This window comes from Periophthalmus magnuspinnatus, chromosome 7 (assembly GCF_009829125.3).
Source record: "Periophthalmus magnuspinnatus isolate fPerMag1 chromosome 7, fPerMag1.2.pri, whole genome shotgun sequence".
Lineage (NCBI taxonomy): Eukaryota > Metazoa > Chordata > Actinopteri > Gobiiformes > Gobiidae > Periophthalmus > Periophthalmus magnuspinnatus.
Genome location: NC_047132.1, coordinates 981,715 through 1,009,118, shown reverse-complemented (window position 1 = coordinate 1,009,118; position 27,404 = coordinate 981,715). Strand labels below are relative to the sequence as shown.

At 40.2% G+C, this 27,404-nt stretch overlaps 1 protein-coding gene across 1 annotated transcript; it reads right to left on the bottom strand.

The window, feature by feature from the left end:
- Positions 1–1,801: 1,801 nt before the first annotated feature.
- Positions 1,802–26,512, bottom strand: gabrd (gamma-aminobutyric acid type A receptor subunit delta). The gene is made up of 9 exons (XM_033969590.2): positions 26,272–26,512; positions 15,616–15,731; positions 11,069–11,136; positions 10,266–10,486; positions 9,722–9,804; positions 8,811–8,948; positions 5,880–6,035; positions 3,743–3,954; positions 1,802–2,119 (listed from the first exon to the last, which is right to left on the bottom strand). The coding sequence occupies exons 1-9, from the start codon at positions 26,343–26,345 to the stop codon at positions 1,802–1,804; spliced, it is 1,386 nt and encodes a 461-aa protein (XP_033825481.1). The 5' UTR covers positions 26,346–26,512.
- Between the last annotated feature and the right edge of the window lie 892 nt (positions 26,513–27,404).

Sequence of the window (27,404 nt, the reverse complement as noted above, 5' to 3'; positions counted from 1 at the left end):
TGTCAGCTGTGTAATGTCCGATCACCTCAGGAGACCTCACTTCTGTAGGCCTCCCTGTCTTCATCCTCAACACTGCTCTGTCCTTCTTTAAACAATTTAGCCCACTTGTAGACATTTTTTTGGCTGAAACATGTGGCACCAGACACAGCTGACATTCTCCTATGAATATGGGTTTGCACCTTCAGCAACCAAAAACTTGATAACTGACCGCTGTTCAATCCTGGAGCTTCTTGGTCGGCCATCTTTGTTAATCACCGTAACTCTCTTTTCTTTTCTTTTTTTATCTGCAAAAGAAATTAAATCCATCTGAAAAACAAGTAAAACAAACAAACAAACAAAAGTAAGCTTCTAACTGTATTAAAAGTCCTTATACCGAAAAATTCACCTTATTTATTGAATGACCCTCGTATAAGTCACATCTGAGTATAAGTCGCACCTCCGACCAAACTATGAAAGAAAGAAAAGTGCGATATATATATAGTCTGGAAAATATGGTGCAAGGTACAGTTAGGTTTCACTTTAAGAGGCTGGCACTGGTCCGCTCCCTTGTTACTGCCCATTTTAATTTTATCTCCTAAAATCATATATATTTTGTTTTTATTATAGTTTTCTCTGTGGTCACAGGTGAATATATCACCCATGTTGAATATTTATCATAGTTTTACATCAGTTAAGTAGCAGTTTGTGGGGAAAACAAAAAAAAAATAAAAGTACAAAAATACAGGGACTAGTGGTGTCCTGTTACCTGTGCTGTTCTATTCAAAATGCAGGGACAGTTTACATGCAAGGAAAGCATTTTTCACAGTTTAAACCAGACATGTCAAACTCAGGCTCCTGGGCCAAATTTGGCCCTCAATATAATTATATTTGACCTGTGAGATCATATGAAATATATATTAGAGCTGGCCTGCCAGCCGCCGCGCCAGTATAGCGCATGTACCCCCAATATTACAAATCCCAAAAGGCTTTGCAAATGTGTTGGCGCCAGCCCCCACCACTTCTGTTGACACTCAGCATCTGCTACCGGCCGCCTCACTCAAATATAGTCCATCCCTTCTAAAAAACATGCAGATGTTGTTGAAATTTTTCAATAAATATTTATTTTGGCCCGCGACTTAGTGACAGTTTTTAATTTTGGCCCTCTGTGAGTTTGAGTTTGACACCCCTGGTTTAAACCGTTATGTAACAAAATAATGACGTAATTTATTTGTCTTAGTCAAATCATAACTAGTTCATAGTTTCTAGATGACAGTTATAGAATTAACTCTATGTGTGGTGCATCTGCTGCCCATGTCCAACCGGGAAGTTAAATTATAAACTTCACCAAAAAAAGAAAAAGAAAAAACATTGAAAAAACTAGGCAAGACTTTTTGTCAAATGTTAAATATAATCTGACTGATGTCTAACCTGTCATATGCATTTAAGTTCTAAACTGTAATGATTCTTTTAACTTCAAGCAAAAACACAACCAGCATGATGCACAAATCGTCCTCCGTGTTTAGTAAAGCTGTTCTGTTATGAGCAGGAAGAGTGGTGCAGTCAGTTAAGCGTCGGCCCTCTAACCAGAAGTTTGCATGCCGACTGAAATCTCGCTGGAATTGCGTTTTGTCGCCGCTGTGTCCTTGGGCTGGACTCTTTACACATCTCAGCGCCCATTCCAGTCAGAGAAAGTGTCTGCTTTATGAATGGTAGGGCATCTGACATAATCTGCCTCCACTTTAGCCAAACAAAACAAAAGTAAGTCCATTCCACTCGTTCAAAGTAGTTCAAAGGTCCAGAGTTGTTGTGTTTTTGCGATCGCTCACATGGTGTAGGCCACCCAGTAGATGACGTTGACCAGGGCGAAGGTGAAGGGGAAGACCGCGCGGGCGTAGATGTCGATGGTGTCAGCGTCGATGGGCTTGCACGCGCACTTGGAGCAGCACTTCCGGTCAGGCTGGGTGTCCTCGGGCTGGGGCGACCTCCTCCGCTCCTCGGGCTGCTCGGGGGGGCCCTCTCCCGGGATCTGTCCACTGGGGCGCTGGGTTCTCTGACGGTTGGAGATGACCACGCCCTGGTTCATGCCCGTCACCGACAGGGAGAAAAGAACCATGGCCTGCTTCCCGTTCTTCACCACCGTCTGCACAGAGAGAGGGAGGAGGGGAAAGAGAGAGAGGGGGAGAGATAAGAGAGAGGGAAGAGAGAGGGAGGGCAGAGAGAGAGGGGGAGAGACAAGAGAGAGTAGAGAAAAGGAGAGATAAAGAGAGAGGGAGAGGAGTAAGATAGAGAGAGGGAGGGGGAGAGACAAGAGAATAGAGAGGGAAAGAGAAGGAGTGATGAAAAGAGAGGGATGGCAGAGAAAGATGCAGAGAGATGAGAGAGAGAAGAGAGGGGGAGAAGAAAGATAGAGAAAGGGAGGGGAAGAGACAAGACATAGAGAAGAGAGAAGGAAGGAGAAGGAGCAATAAAGAGAGAGAGAGAGGAGAAAGATAAAGAGAGGGAGAGATGAGAGACAGAGAAGAGAGAGGGAGAGAGAAGGAGCGATAAAGAGAGAAAGAGGGTAGAGAGAGAGGGAGAGAGATGAGAGAGAGAGAAATGGGAGAGAAGAGAAAGGGAGTGATGAAGAGAGAGAGGGAGGAGTAATACAGAGAGAGAGAAGAGAGAGGGAAAAAAAGATAGAGAGGGGGACAAGAGAGAGAGAAGAGGCGATAAAGGAGTGATAAAGAGAGAGAGGGAGGAGAAAGATAGTGAGAGGGAGGACAAGAGAGAGAGAAGAGGGAGAGAAGGCGTGATAAAGAGAGAGGGAGAGACAAGAGAGGGAGAAGAGAGAGAGAAGGAGCAATAGAGGAAAAAGAAAGATTGAGAGAGGGAGAGACAAGAGAGAGAGAACAGAGGGAAAGAGAAGGAGCGATAAAGAGAGAAAGGGAGAAGAAAGATTGAGAGAGGGAGAGACAAGAGAGAGAGAACAGAGGGAAAGAGAAGGAGCGATAAAGAGCGAGAGAGAGAAGAAAGATAGAGAGGGGAGGGGGAGATAAAGAGAGAAAACGGGGAGGGCAGAGAGAGGATTATAGGGCTGGGTGATTTAGATTTTTGTCCACATACTGATACACAAAAGAAACATTCACAACTGAACCTGTGTTGTCAGTGCCTAAACCTGCAGATATAACACGTTTTCCTCATTCTCAGTTTATGGACAGAAGCTCAGAACCTCCAGATTTCACTGACTGAGCTGCAGAGGCTGCACTAGCACTGAGGTAGTGACGAGTCCTTTTAGGTTTCTTTCATTGCAACTATGAACCCAAATGAGAGAGAGGCCACACTCTACCATTCTAATATTTACAAAGTCACTTTTCTGAGCCCATTTGGCTTCTAAAGGAGTGAACCATGAGCAGATTTTGTGCCTTAACCAATTGCTAACTAACCAGGTGGTGCTGAGTGTCTGTAACCTCGTTGATATTGACCCATATTTGCATAAAGTTGACTTCAGTTTAGCTCAACTGTTATTCCAATTTTAGTCAAATATATGAAATAAATAAATATGTAGTGGAAAGAGATGACAAACTTTACTCCAATCTCCAACTGTCTTTCTGCAGAAAAATAGGTCATGTTGAATGCATGTAGTACAAACAGAGTCTGCCAACTGACGTCACTGTGGGCGGGCAGCGACATACTGGATTTGTGCATCACTATTACCACACACAGTGAGTTAGACCTGTTATAAAACAAACAGCCCTGTGTATGTCAGGCCCCGGGTTGGCCTCACCTCAGAGCCCAGCTGTTTGGCCTTGACCTTGGCCTTCTCCTTGAGCCTATAGTCTGCGTTGTAGTGGGCGAAAGCGTACTCGATGAGCGCGGCGAACACAAACACGTAACAGATCCAGAAGTACACGTCCAGAGCTTTGATGGCCGAGGCTCGGGGCAGGGAGGAGCGGGCACTCACCATCAGGGTGGTCATGGTCAGCACTGTGGTGATGCCTGAGGACACACAGGGACGGTCAGTTTCATCTTGTATAGACCACAATCACAAAAAGAGGCGCCTCACAGGACTTCACAGCTTTAACCAACAGAAAGTTAAATCAAACAGTGAATCAGGACTAAACCAGGATTGAACCAGAACTAAACCAGGACTGAATCAGGACTGAACCAGGACTAAACTAGGACTAGATCAGGACTGAACCAGGAGTAACCAGTAATTAACCAGGACACGATTAGAATGAAAAAAAAGGGTTTAAATGACTTGAATTCTGAATAATTTTGTTTTGAGAAGATTTGACTTGGGTTGTGTTCATGTCATTGTACAATGTGATGACTGATGGAGTTCAGGAGCAATTAGCTGTTTTTGAACAAAATAACCAAACAACATGTCCACAAACATTGTCCTTTCAAGTGGAAACAAACAAATTAATGACACCACTTTTCACTGAAATCAAAACTCACGTAACAACTTTGTCCAAGTTTTTGTGTCATCTTAACCCACTGCATTATTAAAGTAAAGATTTAAAGTTAAGTTCTGACCTGTCCTCCAGCTCATTTTTAACTATGGCCAGTTGTGTCTTTGTAAACCAGTGTTGGTCATCTGTAGGACTGTGCTGTTTCAGCCTCATACATCGTAAAAACAATACATAATCATTTTTATCAAGTGTGTCAATAATTAATATTCTATTGGTTCTGTTCAGAAAGCTCAGTGGGGCGGCCCCTAGAGGGCAGCGGGTTGCATTTTACTACAGTTTCAGTCATAAAGGTATTTTTCAGCTCCTTAAATGTGATGATGTCATACCTCAGATAAGGACAAAGCCAGTTCTCTCTGTAGATTACATTGTACTTTGCCATGAAATATCCAAAAGGTAAATTCATAAATGCTGAACCTGATCAGTTCTATCAGTGACTAGACCCAACAACTCACTGTGTTACAACAGAAATCTGTATTTGAACAATATTCATTTTAGCTGCTCCCTTCTGTATTATACATTATTGGTCTATAGAATGGAATTACATGTCATGATTTTGTCTTGGTTTAGTCTGAGCTTAGTTTTAGTGTAGCCCTGGTGGTAATACAAAAGTCTAATTGTTTAATAGATGGTACTTGGGGTGAATTCTTACACAGTCTTTTAGAGATTCTGTGTGCGTACCAGCTGTAGAACGAACGATACAAGCACAGTTTAAACCTTGAAAACTTTGAAAAACATTCCAGTATTTTAAAATCTTTGAAGTAGAGGTGGGAAATATGCCAGAAATGGTAATGGTAAATGGTCCCATTTTTACTAAGTCTCTCAAAGCACTTTACATCAAGGAACCACTCACCCATTCACACACACATTCATACACCAGGGTACACAAACACTGGTGTCTTGCCCAAGGACACAATGACAGCATTCATCTGTGGGAGCTGGAAGCACATCGCTAACCTGTGGGTCAGTGGATCTGACCGCTCAACCAATAGCATTCATGTCAAGTGATTTGAACCGCCAACCTTCAGATCAGTGGACAAACACTCTTTTCTCAGTTGAGCCACTGTCGTCCTTTATGTCACAATTTTCCCAAAGTCAAATCAAAACTCATGTAAAGTATCTTTATATTGTTTTGAAGAGGTAACTGACACATCAGCTTCTTCTCAAACTTCACTGCACTGCAAGTGGTTCAATTTACCTGTCACTCATTCAGAGCATTGCTGAGACTGGCCAAGAGGAGTGTGTGGGAAACATTTCTTTATTTAATTTAGTGTTTAGTGAGTGAGTGAATAATGATGTGGCGACTGGACCAAAACAGCATCGTCACAGGACTGAGATCACAAATTTTCATCACCATATTACTCAGCCCTACTTCACAGCCCATGTTTCTAATGTATTATGGCAACAGAAAAATGCTGACAGTAGCAGTATAAAATATAAAATCGTGCATACCTAGGGACACCCGAGCGGGAACAGCTGATTGGCTGATCCAGAAGGAGACCCAGGACATGGCGACCAGCAGGATGGAGGGCATGTAGGACTGGATGATGTACACGCCACGGTTCCTCCTCAGCTGAAAACGCAGACTGAGCCTGGGGAAGCGGCCCGCTGCACACACCAGACAGGTACAGCTACTGTTAGGACGTATGGACACATCTACACTTTAAAGAACCCACATTACGCTATTTATTTTTAAGTTATTTCCTCATCACAAAATACCTGGAGCTGTGTTTTGTTTCATTCACAAGTTCTTCTCTCAAATAGAAAAAGCTTTGTTCCATCTTGTGATGTAATGTGGTAATACAGGAAGTGCTCCACTGCATTTTAAACTCCACACACCGTCACTAGAATCATTTGAATGATTTTACAAAACTGGAATTACCAATCTCTATTGAACTAAAGGTAAAAGTAGCTGTTAAGTTGAAAATTACCACTTCATGACATCACAAGGTAAAACAGAGCATTTTGAGCTTTAAGACTAATAATAAAGTGTTACTCAAACATGTGTGAATGAAACTCCAGGTCTGTTTTTGAGGAGGTAACCTTTAAATAAAGTGCTAGAGCAACAATATCTTCAAAACTGAGATGTATTTGTTATGGCAATATGTGCTCTGTGTTTGGAGAAGGAGAATGATTTTTAAAAGTCACAGGTCAGTTACATTTACTCAGTTACACTTACTTGAGTAACCTTTTTAAAGAAATTGTACTTTTCACAGTACTTTTCTAGCAGCTGTTAACAATATGAAATCCTTTTGAACATTTGTGTTTCTTGCACTGCTTCTTCAGATATGATTTTGTTTATCTCATATTTGTGCCTGTCCTTTGAAAATACCAGATTTTGTGCATTATTTAATGTTTTGTCCTTCTGGTTATATTAATTTCAGGTTATAAAGTTACTCTTTGAGCTACTCTTTTTTGAGTAGTATGGTAGTTTTCCCAAATACTCTTTTACTCTTATTTGATTAATTTCTTACACTTTGTACTTCTACTTGAATAATATTATTGTGAAGTAATGTTACTCTTACTTGGGTACAATTTTTGGCAATTTAACAAATCTCTGTAGCACGTCCAGGATTACCAAGAGGGAGGTGGATTAATATGCAGGAATTCTCAATACAACTCCATGAATATTTTTAATAATGTGTTTATGAAAGAAATATGAAAGCGTATGATCCATGTAAAAAAATCATTTCACATTTGTTTATTTTCTGACAGAAAAGGTGCCGTTTTTTGTTTCATGGAGACAGGCCCAGTAATTATGGAGATTTAACCATAAACCAGGTCAACAAATCTGCAACCAGTTAAACAGCAAATTTCACCATAGAATTCTTAAAGTACACTTGACTTGGCAGATTTTTAAGCCGGATGCCCTTCCTGACCTGAGTGAGCACTGAAGGTAAGATCGATCCGGCTATCTTCTGTAATGTTTAACCCATTACATTATCACTATTCCTCATAAAACACAGTATTCTTGTGTTTTTACAGCTGCCATTAAAACTAATGCAGTGGTGAGCTGGAGTTTCCATGGTAACAATCTGAGGAAGGATCGAGAAGGAGGATAAGAGTCGAACACTAATGGTGTTTAAATCAACTCAGAGATGTGATGTTGAGGAGAGTACTCAGCTGGAGGATAGGCCAATCATATGCATTTTTTTGGTTGTTGGAGGGACATAGATAATCTGACAAAAACATCCATGCACATAAACATGTTGTTTTTCATCACCTTGATCCTAATAGTGCTTTCTTACCAAACCTTAACCCAAACCCTAACCTAATCCTATTTTAACCCATATCTGATCTTTAAAGAGGAGATACTTTACTTCTATGGAGTATTAAAGGGGCAATAAGAATAATTAATAAAGCAAGATTCTGTGATCCTACCAATGAACTATTTATAACATTGAATATATAAAAAATGTACAGACATAGTTACGTTAAAAATGATTGACAATTCTGTTTCGTGGTGTGAACAAGGATATTCCCGCAGACATCAGTTTTTCTTTAATTTAAGAAGTAGTCATTGTAACTTAAGAGGTTTACTTTGGTTTGAATCTAATAAAATAAGAACTGATGTGAGGCAAAGATGTGTCTGTTTTAGGAATAAGACTTTGGAATGATCTCAATGATGAACTTAAGTAAATTAAAACTCTGTCTAAATTTTTTAAAAAACAACAACTTTAAAACATTAATTCATTCATACATATACATTTGTGTAAGTTATATGAGCCAAGACATGTGTGTTTAAGTAAATGGATTTTGTTATGTTACTATATTGTGGAGTTATGTGTTGGTCAGGATGAGTTTAATCCTTTTTTGGTTGTAACTAATGAAGAAAATGTTTTGTTTTGTCTTTTTCAAATAAGAAAAATGTAAACAACCAGAAATAAAATTCATTCATTCATTAACTGCTAAAACATAACATATTTCGTTACATTGTCTATGTTACATTTTATTGTTTTGAAAATGCTGTATTCAAAACAGCATACTGACATGTTTTATAAGTTTCATTTTCGTTTTCGAGTCCTCCACACGTAAAGTCACTCCTCCTTCACAGCGCTATCACAACACAATCTGCAAGCTGCATCCCACTAATGAAACTACTGCACATCGCATCAGGTTTGTGAAGTTGTAGTGTATTGTTTTGTATCCTGCTTTTATATTTTTATGGAGAATTGTTGTACAGTGTGTATTTTTATCGTTCAAAAAACCTTGAAAATCATATATTCTTCTTGCCTCTACACAGATCTGACCTGTAACTTTGCTGATATAGATAAATTAAATGCCATACTTTGGAGCATTTCAAGCAAACCAGTAGAATCTGCTTAGAGACAACCAGAAAAGTTCCATAGTGCAGCTTTAGAATGTGATTTCAAAGCCACTCACCGGATTTGGAGTTCATCGTCTCGGTGACGAAGCGGTAGTCTGTGATGGTGAACTGGGACAGCTCCAGTTTGTCCAGGCCATGGATGTGCATCTGACTCTCTGACCAGTGGTAAACGATGTCCTCAGAGGAGTAACCGTCTAAAAGCACAGAGCTCATCAGATTACACGGACAACACCACACACTAGTGGTTTTCTCAAATAAAAGTAGAGTTAAAAGGGTAAAAATGTACAATAACAAGTACTACAGCTACTCAAAGTATTAGTTACTAGTTACTTTTTTATACAAAACTTGATTAATGTAACAGTTTAATGTAAAGCTGTTTTAAACCACAATATTCTCTATATTCTCTCTGATCCCATATTCTCGGGGCTCTGTCCAGTCAGAGCAGATGTTGCAGTAGTGTTATTTTTGTAAAGAGGAGCAGGGACAGATGTGAGGTCCATGTGCACTGGGTTTTGTACAGTACTCAAAGACTGTTCCCTGGGGGTAAGATGCTAACTGTAAGCACTACTCTAACAGAATCTCTTTTACTCTAATTTAATGTGAGCTCAGTTTTAGTACAATCTGACCTGAGAGAGCTGACCTCGCTGGAGCTACAACAGGTGAGATGATTATTGTTCTGAAACAAGTCTCTCACATATAAAATTACAGTCACATGCTAGCTAGCATTGCAAAAAAATTTCAGTTGGTCACTCTTTCACTTTTATTGGAAATCAAACATCCAAACAGGACCATGGACACTTGTACTGATCAAAGACTCCTGAGAATGTGTTGTTTAAATCAATTTATTTATTTTCAGATCATCTTAAAACTTTTTCTGTCTCCATGGTTACTGCTGAACATTGCACCATAGTGATACATGTAGAACAACCCCAGTGTGATGTCACAAAGTATCAACAGGAGTACTCACAGCTTTCTAGGTCTAGCATACACTCCTGCTCATCCATGGGGTACTTGGTCAGGTCCATGTCGCACGCCACCGTGGAAGTGATCCTGCACAAGTATCAGTAAAATGTCAAACCCGACTGTGTCACTATGCACTCTTTAAATGTCACTATGCTCTCCTCAAATGTCACTATGCTCTCCTTAAATGCGACTATGCACTCTTTAAATGTCACTATGCTCTCCTTAAATGTCACTATGCACTCTTTAAATGTCACTATGCTCTCCTTAAATGTCACTATGCTCTCCTTAAATGTCACTAAGCACTCTTCAAATGTCACTATGCACAAGCTGAACTCCTCAGTGTACAGTATACTGACGGCTGTATGTCTGTACCTGCTGCTGTAGTATACAGTATACTGAGGGCTGTATGTCTGTACCTGCTGCTGTAGTATACAGTATACTGAGGGCTGTATGTCTGTACCTGCTGCTGTAGTATACAGTATACTGAGGGCTGTATGTCTGTACCTGCTGCTGTAGTATACAGTATACTGAGGGCTGTATGTCTGTACCTGCTGCTGTAGAGGATAACTCCATTAGGTTGCAGGCGGATCAGCTTGTTCTCCACGGTGACGTCGTGGAACCAGGCAGACTTGGCATTGACGATGAAGGTGTCTGGGAGCCACAGCTTGTCCACAAAGCGACTGTCCAGACCCAGTGTCTTGTTGGTGTGGTTGTAGGACAGTCGGTCGTCATGCCAGCTCTGACGCAGGAACACGGTCATGGTGTACTCCTGGAAGCACAAAGTGTTCAGATGGGCTTTTCTGTGTTTGACCTGTTTAGCACTTTTGTGCTATATGCTATAGAAATACATTTTGACTAAATACACTTGATTCCTCTTTGTATCCGCTCTTTGCTTTGTTGATAGCATTGCAAACCCTTGGCCTTCTCTCAATGAGTAAAAGAAAAAATTAAAATCTGTCAGCTGGACAAAAAGTAGTAAGAGTGACATTTTGTCCATTTGAGATATTTTAATTTTGCTTTTACTATGGATCATACCTGGACGAATAAGAGATTACACAAACTTCTCTCAATGAGCTTCATGATGAAGTCTCTTGAAATGGTTTTCATTTCACAAGAAATCCAAAAAGTGCAGGGCAAAGGGTGGTATTTTGTAAAATCTAATATTATTTCACACTGTTTTGTTTACTACATTCCATGTGTCATTCATAATTTTGATGCTTTGAGTCAGAATCTACAATGTATATAGTCATGAAATTAAAAATGTATCCAAATGTTTGACTGGTAGTGTATATGGCAAGAGCTGTATGATCCCACTCCATGTTAAAGAACAGGTATACGTCCTTACACTCACCATGTTGGCCTCAGAGATGTGGTCGATGCTGGCCACTTCGATGGCCATGGCCACGTTGACCGGAGGACCTGCAGGGAGAGGTTAGACAGAGTGCATCCAGCCATCTACAGCAGCACTCACAGGCTCAGCACAGTCAGGCACAGTAAGGCACAGTTATATACAGCCACACACAGAAGTTAGGCACAGTCGGTTTTCACAGGCAAAGTTACAAACAAAAATAAACTTGGTCTGGTCAAAATGGCCCACGAGATCTTAGGGACATTGCAGGCTCATTATAGGCAAGTGCAGAAAAACATCAGTGCCATAGTCAGTTCCCAACACCGTCCTCTCTGGACACAGTTTGAACACTCCATTTGAACATTTTTTGTCAAAACCGGATGTGCGCTGAATGTGAAAATCTTTCGGGGAGCTATGGAGGAGCATTGGTCATTCTACGGGAGGTGAGGGCCCTCTTAATTCACTCACTGAGCTGCAGAGGCTGCACTAGCACTGATTAATGATGGCTGCAGGTGCTGGGGTTTAGGTAGTGACCATTCAGATCAGAGAGAGCCTTTTCTGATTGGATAAGCATCTTGAGAACCAAAACACCAAATTATAACATAACAGAACTCGGCCGTCATATCCAGTGTTTTGTTATTAAGAATAAATCAGCATTAGAATTGTTACCAGTAAAAGCTCAAATTGATTTGAACATTTTTACCTCAACAGGGGACACAGTTAGGCCTGTTTATGAAATTTAAAACCTCCCATACAGCCTGACACTGACAGTATGCAGCACAGCCAACAGAGGGCGCTATGTCCTCAGAGATGTAAGGCACACAGAATCAACAGGAAGGCACTAGAGTTTTAACATATTTCTCATAAACAATGATCATTTGAGATTGTGTTAAAGGTGCATTATGTCACTTTTTAGGTGGAGGGTCTGAAACCTTCTAGTTTCCATGGAGATGTTATAGGTTTGCCAAGAATGTTCCACAAAATGGCAGCAAACAAAACAAGTGGGTGACTCCATCAACCCAAGTGTTTTGGCAATAAGAACGCCTGTAATTGAATAAATGAAACATAGATAAGTTAATGCCATACTGTGAAACATTTCAGACAGAGCAATAACATTTTCATTAGACAAGCATGTGACAGAAAAGTTACACATACAGTTAGCTGTATATGCATTACAAATTTCATAATGTAATTTTTATAAAATGGCGGTAAATGTTTGGCTCATCTTCACCTCACGAGTTCCAAACACTAACACTGTATCCATCAGATGACACCGAAGCCCTCTGATGATCTAAGGCGTGACCTTTGACCTCTCCATATGCCTGTAATCAGAAGTGGATATGGGCCCTTTTCCAAATGACCTCCTCCTTTCTTTTCCTATGCACTAATCCTAATTTTGCAAGTTCCCGTGAAGGAGCCGCCACATTAAGTGCTGTTCCAAATGGATGAGCAGTGAGGAGAAGAAGCTTATCGACTCCTTCACAGCGAGTCAGCATCAGAGACTTAATCGGCGTAACAGCGGAGAGCAGTCTGACACGTAAAACGCACCAGAAGTTTTGTTCCACGTTTACAGAGAAGAGTGAACATCTTAATTTAGACATTTAATACTTCATCGCATACAAACTAAAGATGAAAGGAAAACAGCACTGAGATCAGATTCTGGAAAACTCCTTGCTGCAAGATGAATGTTTGACTTACATTATTTTGTGTCTGCCTCCATATACAAGTGACAATGTGCACATATTATGGAACCCATTCATTATCCCTTTTCTCTGTGACAGTGAAACTAATTATTTAATACATCTATGCTCTGGCTTAAAACGTGCGGAGAGCAGCCAGACAGACAGTGCCATGTGGACTTTGTAAATAAAAAAAAAAATAAAAAAAACTTTATTCAAGAATGCCTTGCTTTCATAAATATTAAGGTTCAGTCATGTTACAGAGACCGTACAGTCACATGTGTATTCAGCACACAATAGTATGCATTAACAAAATGACCACTGGTCAATTGCCCTGTGATATTAAAATGATTAATTTAATATGAAACTTTGATACTGGCAACATTTGTGCTTGATATTGGCAACATTTGTAAGAAACGCCCCTTTACCCTTTCACGGTAAAGGGGCGTTTCTCTTCTGCACGAGCGAGGGCAGTGTGTTCCAAAGCTACAGCTCCGAGCTCTCTAATGAAGGAACCTGCGCTCAGCTGGACACTCAGTGAGAGTTTAGTGGAAGTGGGGAGGACAAGGAGGAGGAACTGGTTTGGAAAAAGGCCATGGTGTGAGCAGAGCAGAACTGCAGGAGATGTTTGGAAACTCAAAGCAAAGCCATGACTCACTGAGGTATAAATAGACTAGAGATATCAGGATACGGTTGCCATGGCAATGCAGCAACATTGTTTGGAAGTGGAAAATTCCTTACTCTCTATATTACATTTTTAATTTGTAAATATTATAAATCATAAATACAAAAAAGTCAGATCAACAAAGCACATTTTAAAATAATTGCAATAAAAAGTTCTCTCCCTATTGGTTTGTTCTAGAATTTTACAGTCAGAACATGGACGCCTTTTACTATAGGTTGCCATGGCGAAGATATCCTCTTGTTTTATTTATACCTCATTGACACAGACACCACTCATATTCCCACAGCCTGGCTGCTGTAGCGACAGATCCATGTGATGGTTGTGCCATAACAACAGAGTTACATGATGTTTTGTCATTGTCAGGCTTTACATCACGTTACATGATGTGCTGTGTTACCATGGCGACAGAGTTACATTATGCTTCATGTTGCCATAACAACAGTTACATATGTTGCGTTGTCATACCGACAAAGTGTTGCCATAGAGACAGTTACATGAAGTGTTGCCATGGCGACAGAGGCACATGATGCTTAATGTTGCCATAGTGACAGTGATGCTTTGCAGTTCCACCTTAGTTGTGCTGAGTTAAGCTGTGAGGTTGAGAAATCTAAAGCTGCAGCCATTGGGTCTTTCACATCTGTCAGCCATTCTTAGCAACGAGAGAGAGAGAGATGTGAACATGCTCATGCCGTGGAGAAGAGGTCCCAGCATGATCCTCCTGCTCCAAAACAACACCGCTAATCATGAGGCCAATGTGCAGTATGGCAATACAAACATTTAAATGTAATCTAATGTCTGGGTTTCAGATGACGTCACAACATTCTATAGGCAAATATTCAATACAGACGGGGGCACCTACAATTAATATTGTTAAAGCACTTGATTCATGGGTGGCCAAACCTCCTTGTCAAAGCCTGATCTTGTCGAAGCTAAGCAGGACTGAGCATGGACATAATAATAATAATAATAATAATAATAATAATAATAATAATAATAATAATAATAATAATAATAATAATAATAATAATAATAATATTGTTGTTGTTATTATTATTATTATTATTATTATTATTATTATTATTATTATTATTATTATTATTATTATTATTATTATTATTATTATTATTATTAGAGTTGTGCTAAAATAAATACATATTTAAAGGGCCCATATAACACAGTTTTGTTATGATCTTATGTCCTCATCAAAAACATACTCAAAGTTGTATTTTGTTTCATTCACAGGCGTTTAACACACGCATCCTGTATACTTTTTTCTCTCAAACAGAAAACACTCTTTTCCACCCTGTGATGTCATGTGGTAATACTGGGAATGCTCCACTGTATTTTTAAAGTCGATACACCTTCACTGGAATCATTTGAATAATTTCAGCCCAGCCCTGAAATAAAAGGTAAAAGGAGCTGTTAACTTGAAAACTACCACTTCATGACATCACAAGCTTTGGAGATGTAGACAGACTAATAATAAACTCAAACCTGTGAATGAAACAAAACACAACTCAAGATATGTTCTTGACAACATGGGTCGTCACAAGAATTGATTTTATGCAATACAACATTTAAATATCAGACAGACATCAAGTTACAGAAAGAGTAAAGAGTGCTAAGACCTTTACTACAATGTAAATACTTCACTGGAGGAAACTTTTGTATGTTTTGGTTAATTTGGCCTCTTAACAAATTTCACATGGAAAAAAGAACATAGTCCTATCAACACCTAAGATAAGCCCTGCCCCCAAAGAGGAGTTTTAGAGTAAAACTGCCCTGCCTGTGTTTAATCTCTAAACATCATTATGGGCGTTATGCCTCTGTTGATTTAGATTCCAACCAGTGTGACAGGGAACACTGCATAACTCCAGGAGCATGAGCATGTCTTTGAACGCCTCATGAAAGCAGAGGATGTGTGACAGGACAGAGCCGGACAGCACATGGAACAGAGCATCTAACAGAGCACCTAGCAGAATGCCTAGCAGAGCACCCACTAGAGCACCCACCAGTGCATCCAGTAAAGCACCAGGCAGAGCATTCAGCAGAGCACCCAGCAGAGCATCCACTGAAGCACCCACTAGAGTACCCAGCAGAGCACCCATCAGGCTGCGCGTAGCTGAGGATGGCTGAGATGTGAGGGTGAAGCGCAGCCCAATGACAGCCCCAGATCTCATACTCACCTCCTATCCCAGGGCGGAAGTTTCTGGCATAGCCCTTCATTAAATCGTCCAGGTTTGGTAACCAGGAGATTTCTATGTCAGTACCTACATAGTCCCCGATGTCACTCAGCATGGCCCTGTGGAGAGAGGGGAGACACAAATGAATACACGTGTGATGACTTAAAGAGGGGTATCACTACGATGCTTTTTATTGTTTTGAAAATGCTACATACTATAAGTAGAAAACGACATATTACCATGTTTTCTAAGTTCATTTTCAACACTCTGAGTCTCCCCTCCCTTTTCTTCCTTCGTTAAGGCAATACAATACAATACAACACAAATACAACACAATAACACAATCAGAGTGCATATGTGCAAATGAAACTACTGCACGTGTGAAGTCGTAGCTACAGAAAAACCTGTAAAATGCCCCCAAAATGCAACAAATGTTACCTGTTTTTTTTTTTATATATATATATATTTGGTGGGGGGCCCCTCAGATCCTCCGCTCCTGTCATATATCGCACAATATGCCCCCCATTATTTTGTATGATTATGGAAAATTGCGGTGTGGGAAAATGGGTGACATAGGCTTCTGGGCTGAGATTTGGATTCGATCATATATCTAATCATAAGGAGGTTTGAATAAGTCCTGGGATAGACTGCAAAAATACTGAAACACAATGAAACCTCTTGAGGCATTTTTTTTTTTTTTTTTGTTATAACATGGTAGAAAGCTCCAAAAAGTCAATTTTGCATAGTACCTCGTCTTTAAGGGAGAAATATTATGAATTTTGCAGATATTTAGTGTTGTTACTATAACATGTAGATTCTTAATATACTTTTGTTCATTGTAAACTATCATACTGGTCTAATAAAGAAAGATAGAAACAGGTGCATTGACTTCCTGTTCAAAACTGATAAGGCCCCTCCTTTTCATAGTGGCATGTCACTGTAACAAGATTGTGACGTTTTTATTGTTGAAAAATGTCTATGTGATATTTTTAAAAATCTTTATCTTTATTTAATGCTCAAAACCATTTCTATGAAGTACAAACACAGGTATTTACAAAATAAAACACTGTCGCCAACTGGACACACATTAAAATCCACCAGAAACGTGGCTGGAATTTCAAAAATCTTGACCTCTTTTATATGTTTGTGTTCTGTTCTTATGACTGTGCTGGTTGTGACATTCTGGATGTTTTCAGTCTGATGCTGGTCATATAAACACAAATACAATTGGTCAAGGTGACGAGAGAAGAGTCATCATGTGCCAAATGTGAATCACCAATAGCTGAGCCAGGATACATCCATTGCAGGGGGCTCCAGAGACAAATTCAGCTTAGGACCCCCTGAAAGCTCAGGCCGGCCCTGGACATCGTATTCTGACACTCCCCAGGCCACTGTGTGAAGACTTTTAGAGCTGTTTCCTGAGCTTCAGCCTGTTAAAGCCACTTAAAAATTAAAACTGGTGAACACATCAAATATTAATACTCAAATAAATTAAAAAAATGTGTATTGTTATAGTGCATTTACATTTAAAGGTGCAATATATAACTTCTCTGGTAGTAAATGCATATATTTCACATTTATTTAATTAGAGTTGGGTTTATTGCAAGAAAATACCCTTGTAAATAATGTTGGACACACAATACAGTCCAACACTGTCACCACTGTAAGGTCCATGGCTTCATTTCTAACTATTTGACAGACTTATTAACTTGTGCGTGCAACTTACTAACTTGTTCAATTCAATTCAATTCATTTTATTTTTGTAACGCCCAAAATCACAACAACAGTTGTCTCGAAGGGCGTTCATGTTTTGGTTGATGGGGGCAACCGGAGTACCCGAAGGAAACCCATCCAGACACGAGGAGAAACATGAAAAACTCCACACAGAAAGGCCTGGGAACCAAACCTTCTGCTGTGAGGCATGAGTGTTTCCACTCAGCCACCGTGCTGCCTACACACAAAAACAAACAGGAAAACAGTTACAATCAACTTGTAAAAGTATTCTTAGCTGAGTCATATATTGTACAGTGTAACAGTACTCTTACAGTACTCTCTTTGGTTAGTCATCCCAATGTGAGTTTACAGTTTGCCCAAATACTTTTTACTCTTACTGAGGTAATCTCTTGGAGGTCTACTTTGTATTTTTGCTTGAGAAATATTGTTTTGATGTAACCTTACTCTTATTTAAGTACATTTTTGGCTATCCCTTTTGGTGCTATACTGCAAATGAAATGTGCAGAGTGGGGCAGTGTGTCCTCATTACAGATCTGCCAACAGTAAGCAATACTATCAATACTATTAATAATATATATTTAAAATCAATGAAAAATAAGATTATAACTGAAATCCAGAGCTGCAGAGCTAAGGCCTATTCTCAGTGACTTTCCTTTTTCCAAATCTAAAATTAGTACGACATGTTTAAGGACAGGTGGCATCGCACAGAGGAGGTGCCAGGAGCTCACAAGGAAAGAACAGGATAAAAACTGACAAATGTGTTCACATCACATTAGAATCACTCTAGTTTAAACTGAGCTATGGTGGACTTTGCTGTTTTACTGTGAAGTTGCAGGTTTGTTGAACTTGTTTACGGTTAAATCTCTGTAATTACTGGACCTATCCACATGAAAAAAACAAAAACTGGCACAAAGTTCATCATCTTCACTGTCAATATAAATTAACAAAATTCTAATTATTCTTTTGTCATTAGCTCCAGAAAGTGGTTCAATTATTAGACCATGATTTTTGCCATTAAAAGGGCGTAAAGTTTGTGAAGCCAATCCGAAACAAAAAATTATGAACATTTGTGGATCATAAGTTTGGATTTTTCTACACAAAAACAGAGATTCTTCCCTGGCATTATGCTGCGCTCCAGTAACCCTCAGAGGTCGAGGTCAGTTGTCAAGTCGGCAAAACAATGATCAGTATATTACAGTAAAGATTCAATCAGAAAAGAAAATCTAGTGCTCAAATCAACCAAAAAATTGCTCCAGTTAAATTAATTTAATAACCCAGATATTGATACTTCACTAACAGTTAATAAAGTAAAATTTTAGAGTGAACTTGTGCTTTTGTTGACATTTTGTTGATATAGAGTATAACAGTGCATTTAATACTGCAGAGGCTAAGCTGTGCAGAAACACGTTCACAGACAGAGGGTGAACAAGTGAGACTAAAGGCAAAACGACACCTATCAATATTTTAACTGTCAGGTTTTTAATTATCACCAAACACAGGATCATGCAGCAATGTTGGATTTTCTAATATGGACTCTGAAAGTCTCTGACAGCGAGGTGTTCCAGTTGCCATGTAGAAGTTAAAACTCTGAAAATCCAAACTCTCTGGACGACTTCATCAACATTCCCTAGGGGTATACTGCTGACTTTAGGCACTGCTCTGTCTGACGCTTTGTTAGACTTTAATCTGGGTTTTGTTTTAACACAATCTGTCCCAAAAGAGCTGACTTATTTTTTCTTTACAATGGTAACTGCTGAACATTCTGCCATATACATACATGTAGAGTCATTGCATAACATCGATGTTGTATTGAAAATGCTATATTCACTGAAAACAATGTATTAACATGTTTTATAAGTTTCACTTTTGGTTTTTTTTACAATCACTTCCCCTTCAGAGCACTATCACAGCACAATCAGCTGCATCCCACTAATGAAACTACTGCACATCACATCAGGTTTGTCAAGTTGTTGTGTACAGTTTTGTATCATGCTTTTGTATATTTATGGAGAATTGTCGTGTAGGAGCATGGGTGATGTAGACTTGTGGGCGGAGCCTTACACAGAATCTTACAGCTAACCGTGAGGAGGGTTTGGATAGTCCCTGTGAAAGATTGTTAAAATACACAAACATTCATGGATGACATTTGTTTTGTGACGAAGACACAATTCATACATGGTATAAAGCTCCAAAACGTAGATTTTGCATAATACCCCCTCTTCAAACCTCAACCAAAACATTTGCATGTATCTGTTGGATTAACAAATCATTATCAGGATACTCCTAAAATATCATAGCATTTATGTCATTATTACCTACTCCATTTGTAAACTCTTCATCATCACAAGTACAGTAGTCAGGAGAATAAGAGAAAGTGGCTCACTTTGACAAGGCTGTTTGACTTTGTTTCTTTGGTTTTCAGTGTTTTGCAAAATCAATGTATTAATCAATCAACATGACTTTATTTGTCCCGAGGGGCAATTTATGCACGTTGAGCAATAAAAAACATTTATGATACAAAGCTCAGTAGAGCTCAACAGGTATGGTCATCACATTCTGTGTTAGGGCAGTTTGAGGAGAATATCAGCCCTCTGGAGAAAAGTATGCCTCTTCTGTGTCCTGCAGCCCAGGCATCACCGTCAGCCTCCTGGGGGTTGCCAGAAAGAGACACAAAAGGAAAGCCTCTCCTAAGCCTCACTCCACTCTGTTTTTTCAGTCAGTGATGACACAGGACAGTCTCCTGAAGTGTTTCCTTTGGAAGGTCTGGTGCCATATTTGGTGTAAGCCTGTTGCATTGGTGTAAAAAGTCTGCAGCACAGCTAGCATTGCTAGTTCCATCCACAGTTGCCATGGATACAGGAAAAACAAGCTGCTCAAATCACACAATCCAATAGTCCTTAACCTCCATCCTTTGAACTGCACATGATCAAATTTCAAAATATTAAGTTAAAAATGTGAGATAAAAAGTAAAAAAGTTTAAAAACTGCTGAGTGTGCCAGCCAGTCAGCCACAAGAGCAGCCAACAACGATAACGGCAACCACAGAATTAAAAAAGATAGTAAATGAAAGGTAAAAGAGGAGAGATGGTCCTGTTCAAGCAGGAGCTCTTCTACTGTTACTGAGAACTGTTTGTGTTTACTGTTGGCAACATGTTTGACAAAGATTGAGCGCAGACACAGAGAGAGGAGGGCTCACTCTGAGGGCTCACTTCGCACTAATTATTTATTTATTTATTTATTTAGTTATTACTTTTATCCATAGACAAATGGGACCTTGCAACTTCAGCGGCCCACAGGATAAACACTTCACAGGGGCGTGTGACCAGGGCCATGGGTCAATAGTATACATGTGTGCTTTTAATCCTTTCTCCTTTCCTCCCCCCTCTCTCTCCCTCCCTCACTCTCCCCCTCTCTCCTTCCTTCTCCACACTTTCCTCTTGTTCTCCCTCTCTATCTATCTCCCCCTCCTCCTTTCTTCTCTCCCTCGCTCCCTGTCTTTCTCCCTTTTTTCTCGGGTCAGGGCCAGATTAACACAGAGTAATGGCGCTGACATGGTGGCCCACTGCTCTGCTCTGTGGCTTTACGTTTCATAACATCACTCTGCCATCATCAGCCTAATGCTCAGAACAACCTGCTGGTCTGGAGAGTTCTGGAGTCTGGACTGTGGACCAGATGGTCTCTACACATTCTTCAGCCTGCGCTCAGAGCTCAAAGTGGACTACAGCACTTTAGATCATGTTTGGTCAAATACTAGGAAGCTGGGAGGACACCTGACTTTATTCTTTTAAATGGGTCAATTATTGGGATGAGCGAAATATTGGTCCCAATATTGCTATTAGATTTATATTGAATATGAAGGCAATATTTGGCATTTTTTTCTAAGATGCCCCAGTGTCTTTTGTCACATTTGTCCTTTTGAACAAACTAAAGGGTAAAATTGAAAATAGAAGAGGCATTTGGCTAAAAAAAAGACTAGAGGCTGTGACACTTTTGTCCTGAGGGCTGTTACTCCCCAGGGGTATAGCCCTAGTTGTCTGGTCAACTAAAAGGTTGAGGGTGCCTTAGTTGACCTAAATTTGTGTTAGTCGACTAATTATTCTGTTTAGATATGTTTTTTTATATGGGACAACAGGAAAAAGGAGAAGGTCTTAGGAAAGGACTCAGCTGAGGACTTGGGACTATAATCTGCCTTTTACATTTAAATACATTTTTTCGAGTGCTTTTTCTATCTAAGTGGTCAGACACTGCATTAGCTCGTGTGTGTGTGTGCTGCTTAAGCTGACTGATGGCGTGTGAGTGAGAGTGTCAGGCATATATGCAGAGGAGTGATAGACGTGCCTGATGCCAGGGCCACACTAATCCTGTGTGTCCTGTGTCTGCGGTCACCTCCTCTCAGCTCGTCCTTACACAACATCTATACACAGCACTGGTCAACACTGAATTTATTGTCTAAGATTTTTTAGCTGATTTAGGATCATTTTGATGTGCTGAATCCAAAAATCACATTGGTTTTGCTCAATCAGGTCAATGTTCTGAACTAAGCTACATATTTATTTTTGGACGATTTTGTTTACATGTATGAGTATTTTCACGTCATATGATGCAAAATTCTGTTATATTTCTCGCTATAAACAAATTCTGAAGATTTTGCATGTGCCAACTTATGACTAATTGTTTTTTTTATATTACAAGTGAATGGAATGGCTTTGACTAGAAGATCTTGCAAAAATCAGCCTGACATATTCTGCTACATCTGCGGTGAATACACCAATGTTCCTAACAGGAATCAAGTCACAAGTTTCATAAAGCGTGCTTACCATGCTTATTTTGGGATTAAACTTGGTGACCAAGATGAAGCTTGGGCGCCACACATGGCATGCAAGTCATGCACCGAGTATCTGCGTCAGCGACTAAAGGCAAGAAGAGTTGTCTGAAGTTTGGAATTCCCATGGTTTGGAGGGAGCTGACATATAGCTACTTCTGGGCTATTGATGTGACTGGGATCAACAGAAAGAACCGAAGCAGCCTCAAGTATCCTGACCGTGAATCAGCACGTTGTCCTGTAGCTCACTGTGATGAAATTCCAGTACCTGTCTTTGCAGAAGACACTGACATCAGTGACAAAGATTCCTCCAGTGTGGTTTTAATGATGATGCTCCACATCCTTTTTCCCAAAAGGAGCTAAATGTTCAGGTTTCCTGAGAATCTGGGATCACTGAGTGATGAGCAGGTGGAGAGATTCCATCAGGACATAAAAGAGATGGAGAGCAGGTATCAGGGACGCTGGGATGCAGTCATGATGGCTGATTACTGTTGGACTCTGAAGAGAGACATCCCTGCTGCTGAGCATTCAAGGGGTTCATAGAAGCAGAAGTTCATGTCCTGAATTTTGCACAATGATAACGTAACATTCCAATTTACATGTACTTACCTTTATCAATTAACATAATGTAACATTTAATTAATACATTCTGTTAGAAAACTATTTTTTATCTCCTAAAACATTTTTTTGGATGAGAAATATTAAAGAAAATCAACTGATAATGTCACAAAATTGTAATCAATTTAGTCAGAAGATTGGATTTTTCAAAATCAAATTAGCATAAAAACCTGACCTGACTGAGAAAAATGGATATCATTTTTTGATTCAGCGGTGCAAAATGGTCCTAATTCAGTTGAAAAAACACAGACAACTTTCAAAAATGTTTTTTTTTGTAACCCAGTGCTGTATATGGCTCCACCACTTAGAAAAAATAATTTGACAAATATTGCAATTACGATTTGATTTGTAATATATGTTTAAAAAGTAGGATTCAGTTCAGAGTGCACTTTGTAAATAACTTTAGGAGCATTCACATCTTATAGAAAACTGAAATATGAACGGACATACTGACACAAGAATCCCATGCATTTCTGAACATGTTTGTAGAGGTCTAAACTTCAGGTACAAGATTTTTCTTTAAATGGGATAGTTTGTTCTTTGCATTTATCCTCATGCCCTCGCAAGGCCACAAACCCCACCCTCACAGAGCTGCCATGTCTCCCCTCACCCATGTGACTGACACACCTCCCACAACCTCTGTCCTGCCTGACACGTGCTCTCACCTCCCCACAGGCTCTTTTTGCACCCTAGGCTGCCCCTGACACCACTCGCAGTAATACATTTCTAAAATAGGATACTTTTACTAAGGCCTTTGTAGTCCGTTATTTGTGGGGCCTGAATAAAATTCTTAATTGATATTGTAGCTGACAATTTTAAAGCAAAGGGGTCTTGGAGACCCCTTGACAGTTTTTAACAAAACAGAAGTCATTCTCTGTAATCTGGAGTAAATTAGATTTGTATTTTTTTTGTATAGTACTTAATTTCTGTCTATCAGTTATACATTATAGTTGTAGGCTTCTTAATTCCAAGGTTCAAAGGGGACATTAGCTGTTATAAGATATTATACATTATTACACTTGTGGCACAGTTGGAGTTAATCTGATATGTAGCCTGCATATTCTGCATATCACTTGTGTCCAAATCATATGTCAGAGTTTCCCAGTGAATACCCAGTCCTCTGCTGTCCTCATGTGCTCCACCTCTGCTCTACACTGCACTGGGTGCACTGTCTGTGAGCTGCAGCCTCACACTGGGCTGTGAACAGACCTCCAGACATCAGTCTATACACTTCATAGCATAAAACCTTTGCTCAGACCCCTGCCCTCATGCTTCATATTGCTTCTTTAAAAATTCAACTAAAATGTGGAGTGGAGGTGATTGACAAAACATGAAGACTGACTAAAGGTTTAGTGGATGTAGAACATGCTAAACACACTGTTAATGATCAGGCACATTCAGGTGTATGTTATTGAGCACGGCACATGAGGCAGCGGTGGGCACCCCTCCATCATCATTTGCTGAGTCTGTGTCCTCTTTCTCTGCATTTCACCCACCCTTCAACCAGTGCAGCTGAGGCAACATGTCAGGAGCAGTGAGCTGCTGCCGTACAGCGCTTTTAGACCCATCTCCAGTCTTGGTCAGGAATGGAGGATGACCCAGGGATCGAACCCAGAACCTTTTTTGCTGTAAAGCATGAGTTCTAGCCATCACACATCTTCTCTCACGCCAGCTACCAATCAAACAGCCGCCCCACCACCCACCACCCACCACCCCTTCACAGCAAAACCTCACAGCCAGCCACATCCGACCCACACTTACTGACAGAAATTCATATATTTTTTCTATCCCAAGGAAGATGTGTGCTAAAACGTGCCTGTAATTGTTGTGGTTGAGGTTCAAGGTTAAATGTGAATGGACTGCTATGGTACACAGGTACACTATATTGTCCCCATAGCAAAATTTGATTGATTCAAACTATCATGATCATAGCTGTGATTAATAATTGAACAGATTTTAAGCTGGGAATTAGCCTGCCTAAAAAAATTTGAACAAACAGATGAAATGAAGTAGGTGACAGAGAAATAGATTGTTGTAAACGTACAATCTGTGAGCAACTGTTCCACTCAGGGAAACATATGCACATTGAACGCACTTCATGTTAATGCTAATTAACTTGATTATTCGACCAAACACTTTTTGTGATCATAATTGTAACTGCAGTCTCAAATCTGTATCCTCAAGTCCAACTCAAGTCCCAAGTCCTGTGCTTTGAGTTTTAAGTCTTTTAAAGCAGTCCTATTCTATTCTTTTCAGAGCTTTTAACCAGGTTATAGCTTTTCCCCTTCTCATTTAACCTCTTTTATTTGAAGTGACTCCTACATGTTTGAGCCGATTGCTGATCAACTCCTGTTTTCACCACCACTGATACACGCCCACAGCGCTGTACTTACTTTGTTCTCCAGTTGTATTTTCTTTATCAGTGATACGTGTAGGATTCAGCAGCGTTGTGTAGTCATTTTGGTAAAAACGAAAAATGAATCCATGAGGGGGCCGACAGCTCTACAGCTCTTTGCTGTGATGACATTTACACCGACGTCAGCTCCTATTGAGCAGTGCAGTTTAATGTTGTTTTAGATATTATGATTTAAATGAGCTAATTATAACATAATGATCCATGAGTGTCATAGATTATAGTTATAGAGCAGACACAAGCACAATACGTTCGCTTTAAATATTTAAAAGACTTTTTTTATTTTATTTATTTATTTATTTTGGTTTTTGTTTCACATCGATCTTTGTCTTTCTCTTTGGTAAAATGTCTTTTCTGTAAAGTCTGTTTAGATGTAGTTGTATAAACTGATGGTGTCTGAGAAGGTTGCTGGTTGGATTCTCTCTTCTCCATTGTATACACACACTTGTGTGTACAGACCTGTATAATATAAGTGCCAACTGTGACCAATCAGGCAGCCATGAGTTCTAGTTTTTGTTTTGTTTTTTTTTGTTTGTTTTTTGTTTGTTTGGGTTTTTTTGTTGTTTTTTTTGTTAGATGTGCTCCATTTCCTAAAATGCCTTGACAAGAATTTGATACAATTGTCACATTCCAAAGGATTGGGACAGGCTATAAAATGCGTAATAACTGTTTTTCTTTATTTATCTTTGTTTTGTCTGCGCTGAAATAGAGCAAATGATCGTGGTCTATGCAGTTCCCTCTGTTTGCACACAAGTTTATCATTTGATAGGCCTATACTGTGAAAGCCCACGATATTTATAGATCTTTGACAATACGATTTCGTCTGTAGTTACATTCCTATACTGGCCTCACTACGCATTTAACACACACTTTCTGTCCACTCCCAGGACGTTTCCAAAAGCACGTGTGTACTGTGCAGGATTTAGAGCTTTCTTCACCTGTTTTCTGTGTAGGCCCAGGTAGAGTCACTGCACATTTTGGATCATTACAAAAGGCTATGCACATCACCCCATATGCTTCAGTTGGAAAAGCTCCATTTGCGTAAAAAATGTTGACAACGACCCTTCACTCACCTACTAAATCTGTCTCCTCCGACAAAGAGCAGCGCGAGAGCCCACGGCAGCAAAGTTGGCACATCCATTGTCATGCGGGTGGGTTGATGTCCACGCACTTAAAATCCCAGAAAATGTTCGATAGTGGACGTGGGTGAAAGACGTGACGCCGGAGTTCAGTGCGCTCTTCTCGGGTTCCTTTGACGCGGACAGAGCGGAGAGGAGCGCTGCTGAGGAGGGCGATGCTGGAAAGCCATGGTCCGTGCGCGCTGACACGAGCCAAGACGAGCCGAGCCGCACCAAGCTGAGGAATCCGGAGGTCTGAGCGCAGGCACGACTCTGGAGCTCCAACAGAGGAGAGAGAGAGACTAATCTGAGCTGGGATCGTAACGGCTCATCCATGGAGGCGGAGGGAGGGAGGGAGGGGTGATGGGAGGGAGGGCGTAAGAAGAGCCATAATTGGGAATCTATTATGTAAGAATCATATATTTGGTTATGCAATGAGCTGACGCGGTGATGATAAGATATGGGATTTTAACGGGACATGATCCAAACCTGCGCGTCGGGCGTGATGAGGTCACACGGCTCCCACGGCGTCACCTGCACTTTTCCACACCCGCAGTACAGCCTAATGATGGGCTATTTTTAAACCCCCAAACACACATTTTAGACAGCAGCGCAAAGTCTGCTGATTAACCACATTTACCTGGCTCTATTTACAGAAGAAGGCTATGAGGATGGGCATCTAAGATAGAGGATGAGGATGTGTGGATGGAGGATAGAGGAGATTGGGAGGGCATCTGACATACAGGTATACAGAATGTGAGCGCATTTGATACGCAGAAATAGAGGAGGATGGTAGGGCATCTGACATACAGGTATACAGGAGAATGGGAGGACATCTGGCACAGGGATATGGAGGGGTGGGGGGGTATCTGACAGACAAAGTTATAGAATGATGGGAGGGCATCTGGCACACAGGCGTAGGACAAAAGGATTGGTGATGTCAGCACATTCCTCTGAGGCACTCAAAATTACATAACACTCTCTCGCCAGTGTCCTTATACCTGCGGGGCAATCAAACTCTCACTACAGAGGACACAGGACACAGCTGTGTGCAGGTATGAACCAACAGAGAGAGAGAGAGACACAGG

Bases quoted from the DNA above. Each gene is read 5' to 3' on its own strand.
- gabrd (XM_033969590.2), bottom strand. From the start codon at position 26,345: ATGACAATGGATGTGCCAACTTTGCTGCCGTGGGCTCTCGCGCTGCTC. The intron at 6,036-8,810 runs GTGAGTGGCTTT...TGGTGTGTGCAG, and splicing joins GACGATGAACTCCAAATCCG to CGGGCCGCTTCCCCAGGCTC. The intron at 2,120-3,742 runs GTGAGGCCAACC...CTCTCTGTGCAG, and splicing joins CCAAACAGCTGGGCTCTGAG to ACGGTGGTGAAGAACGGGAA.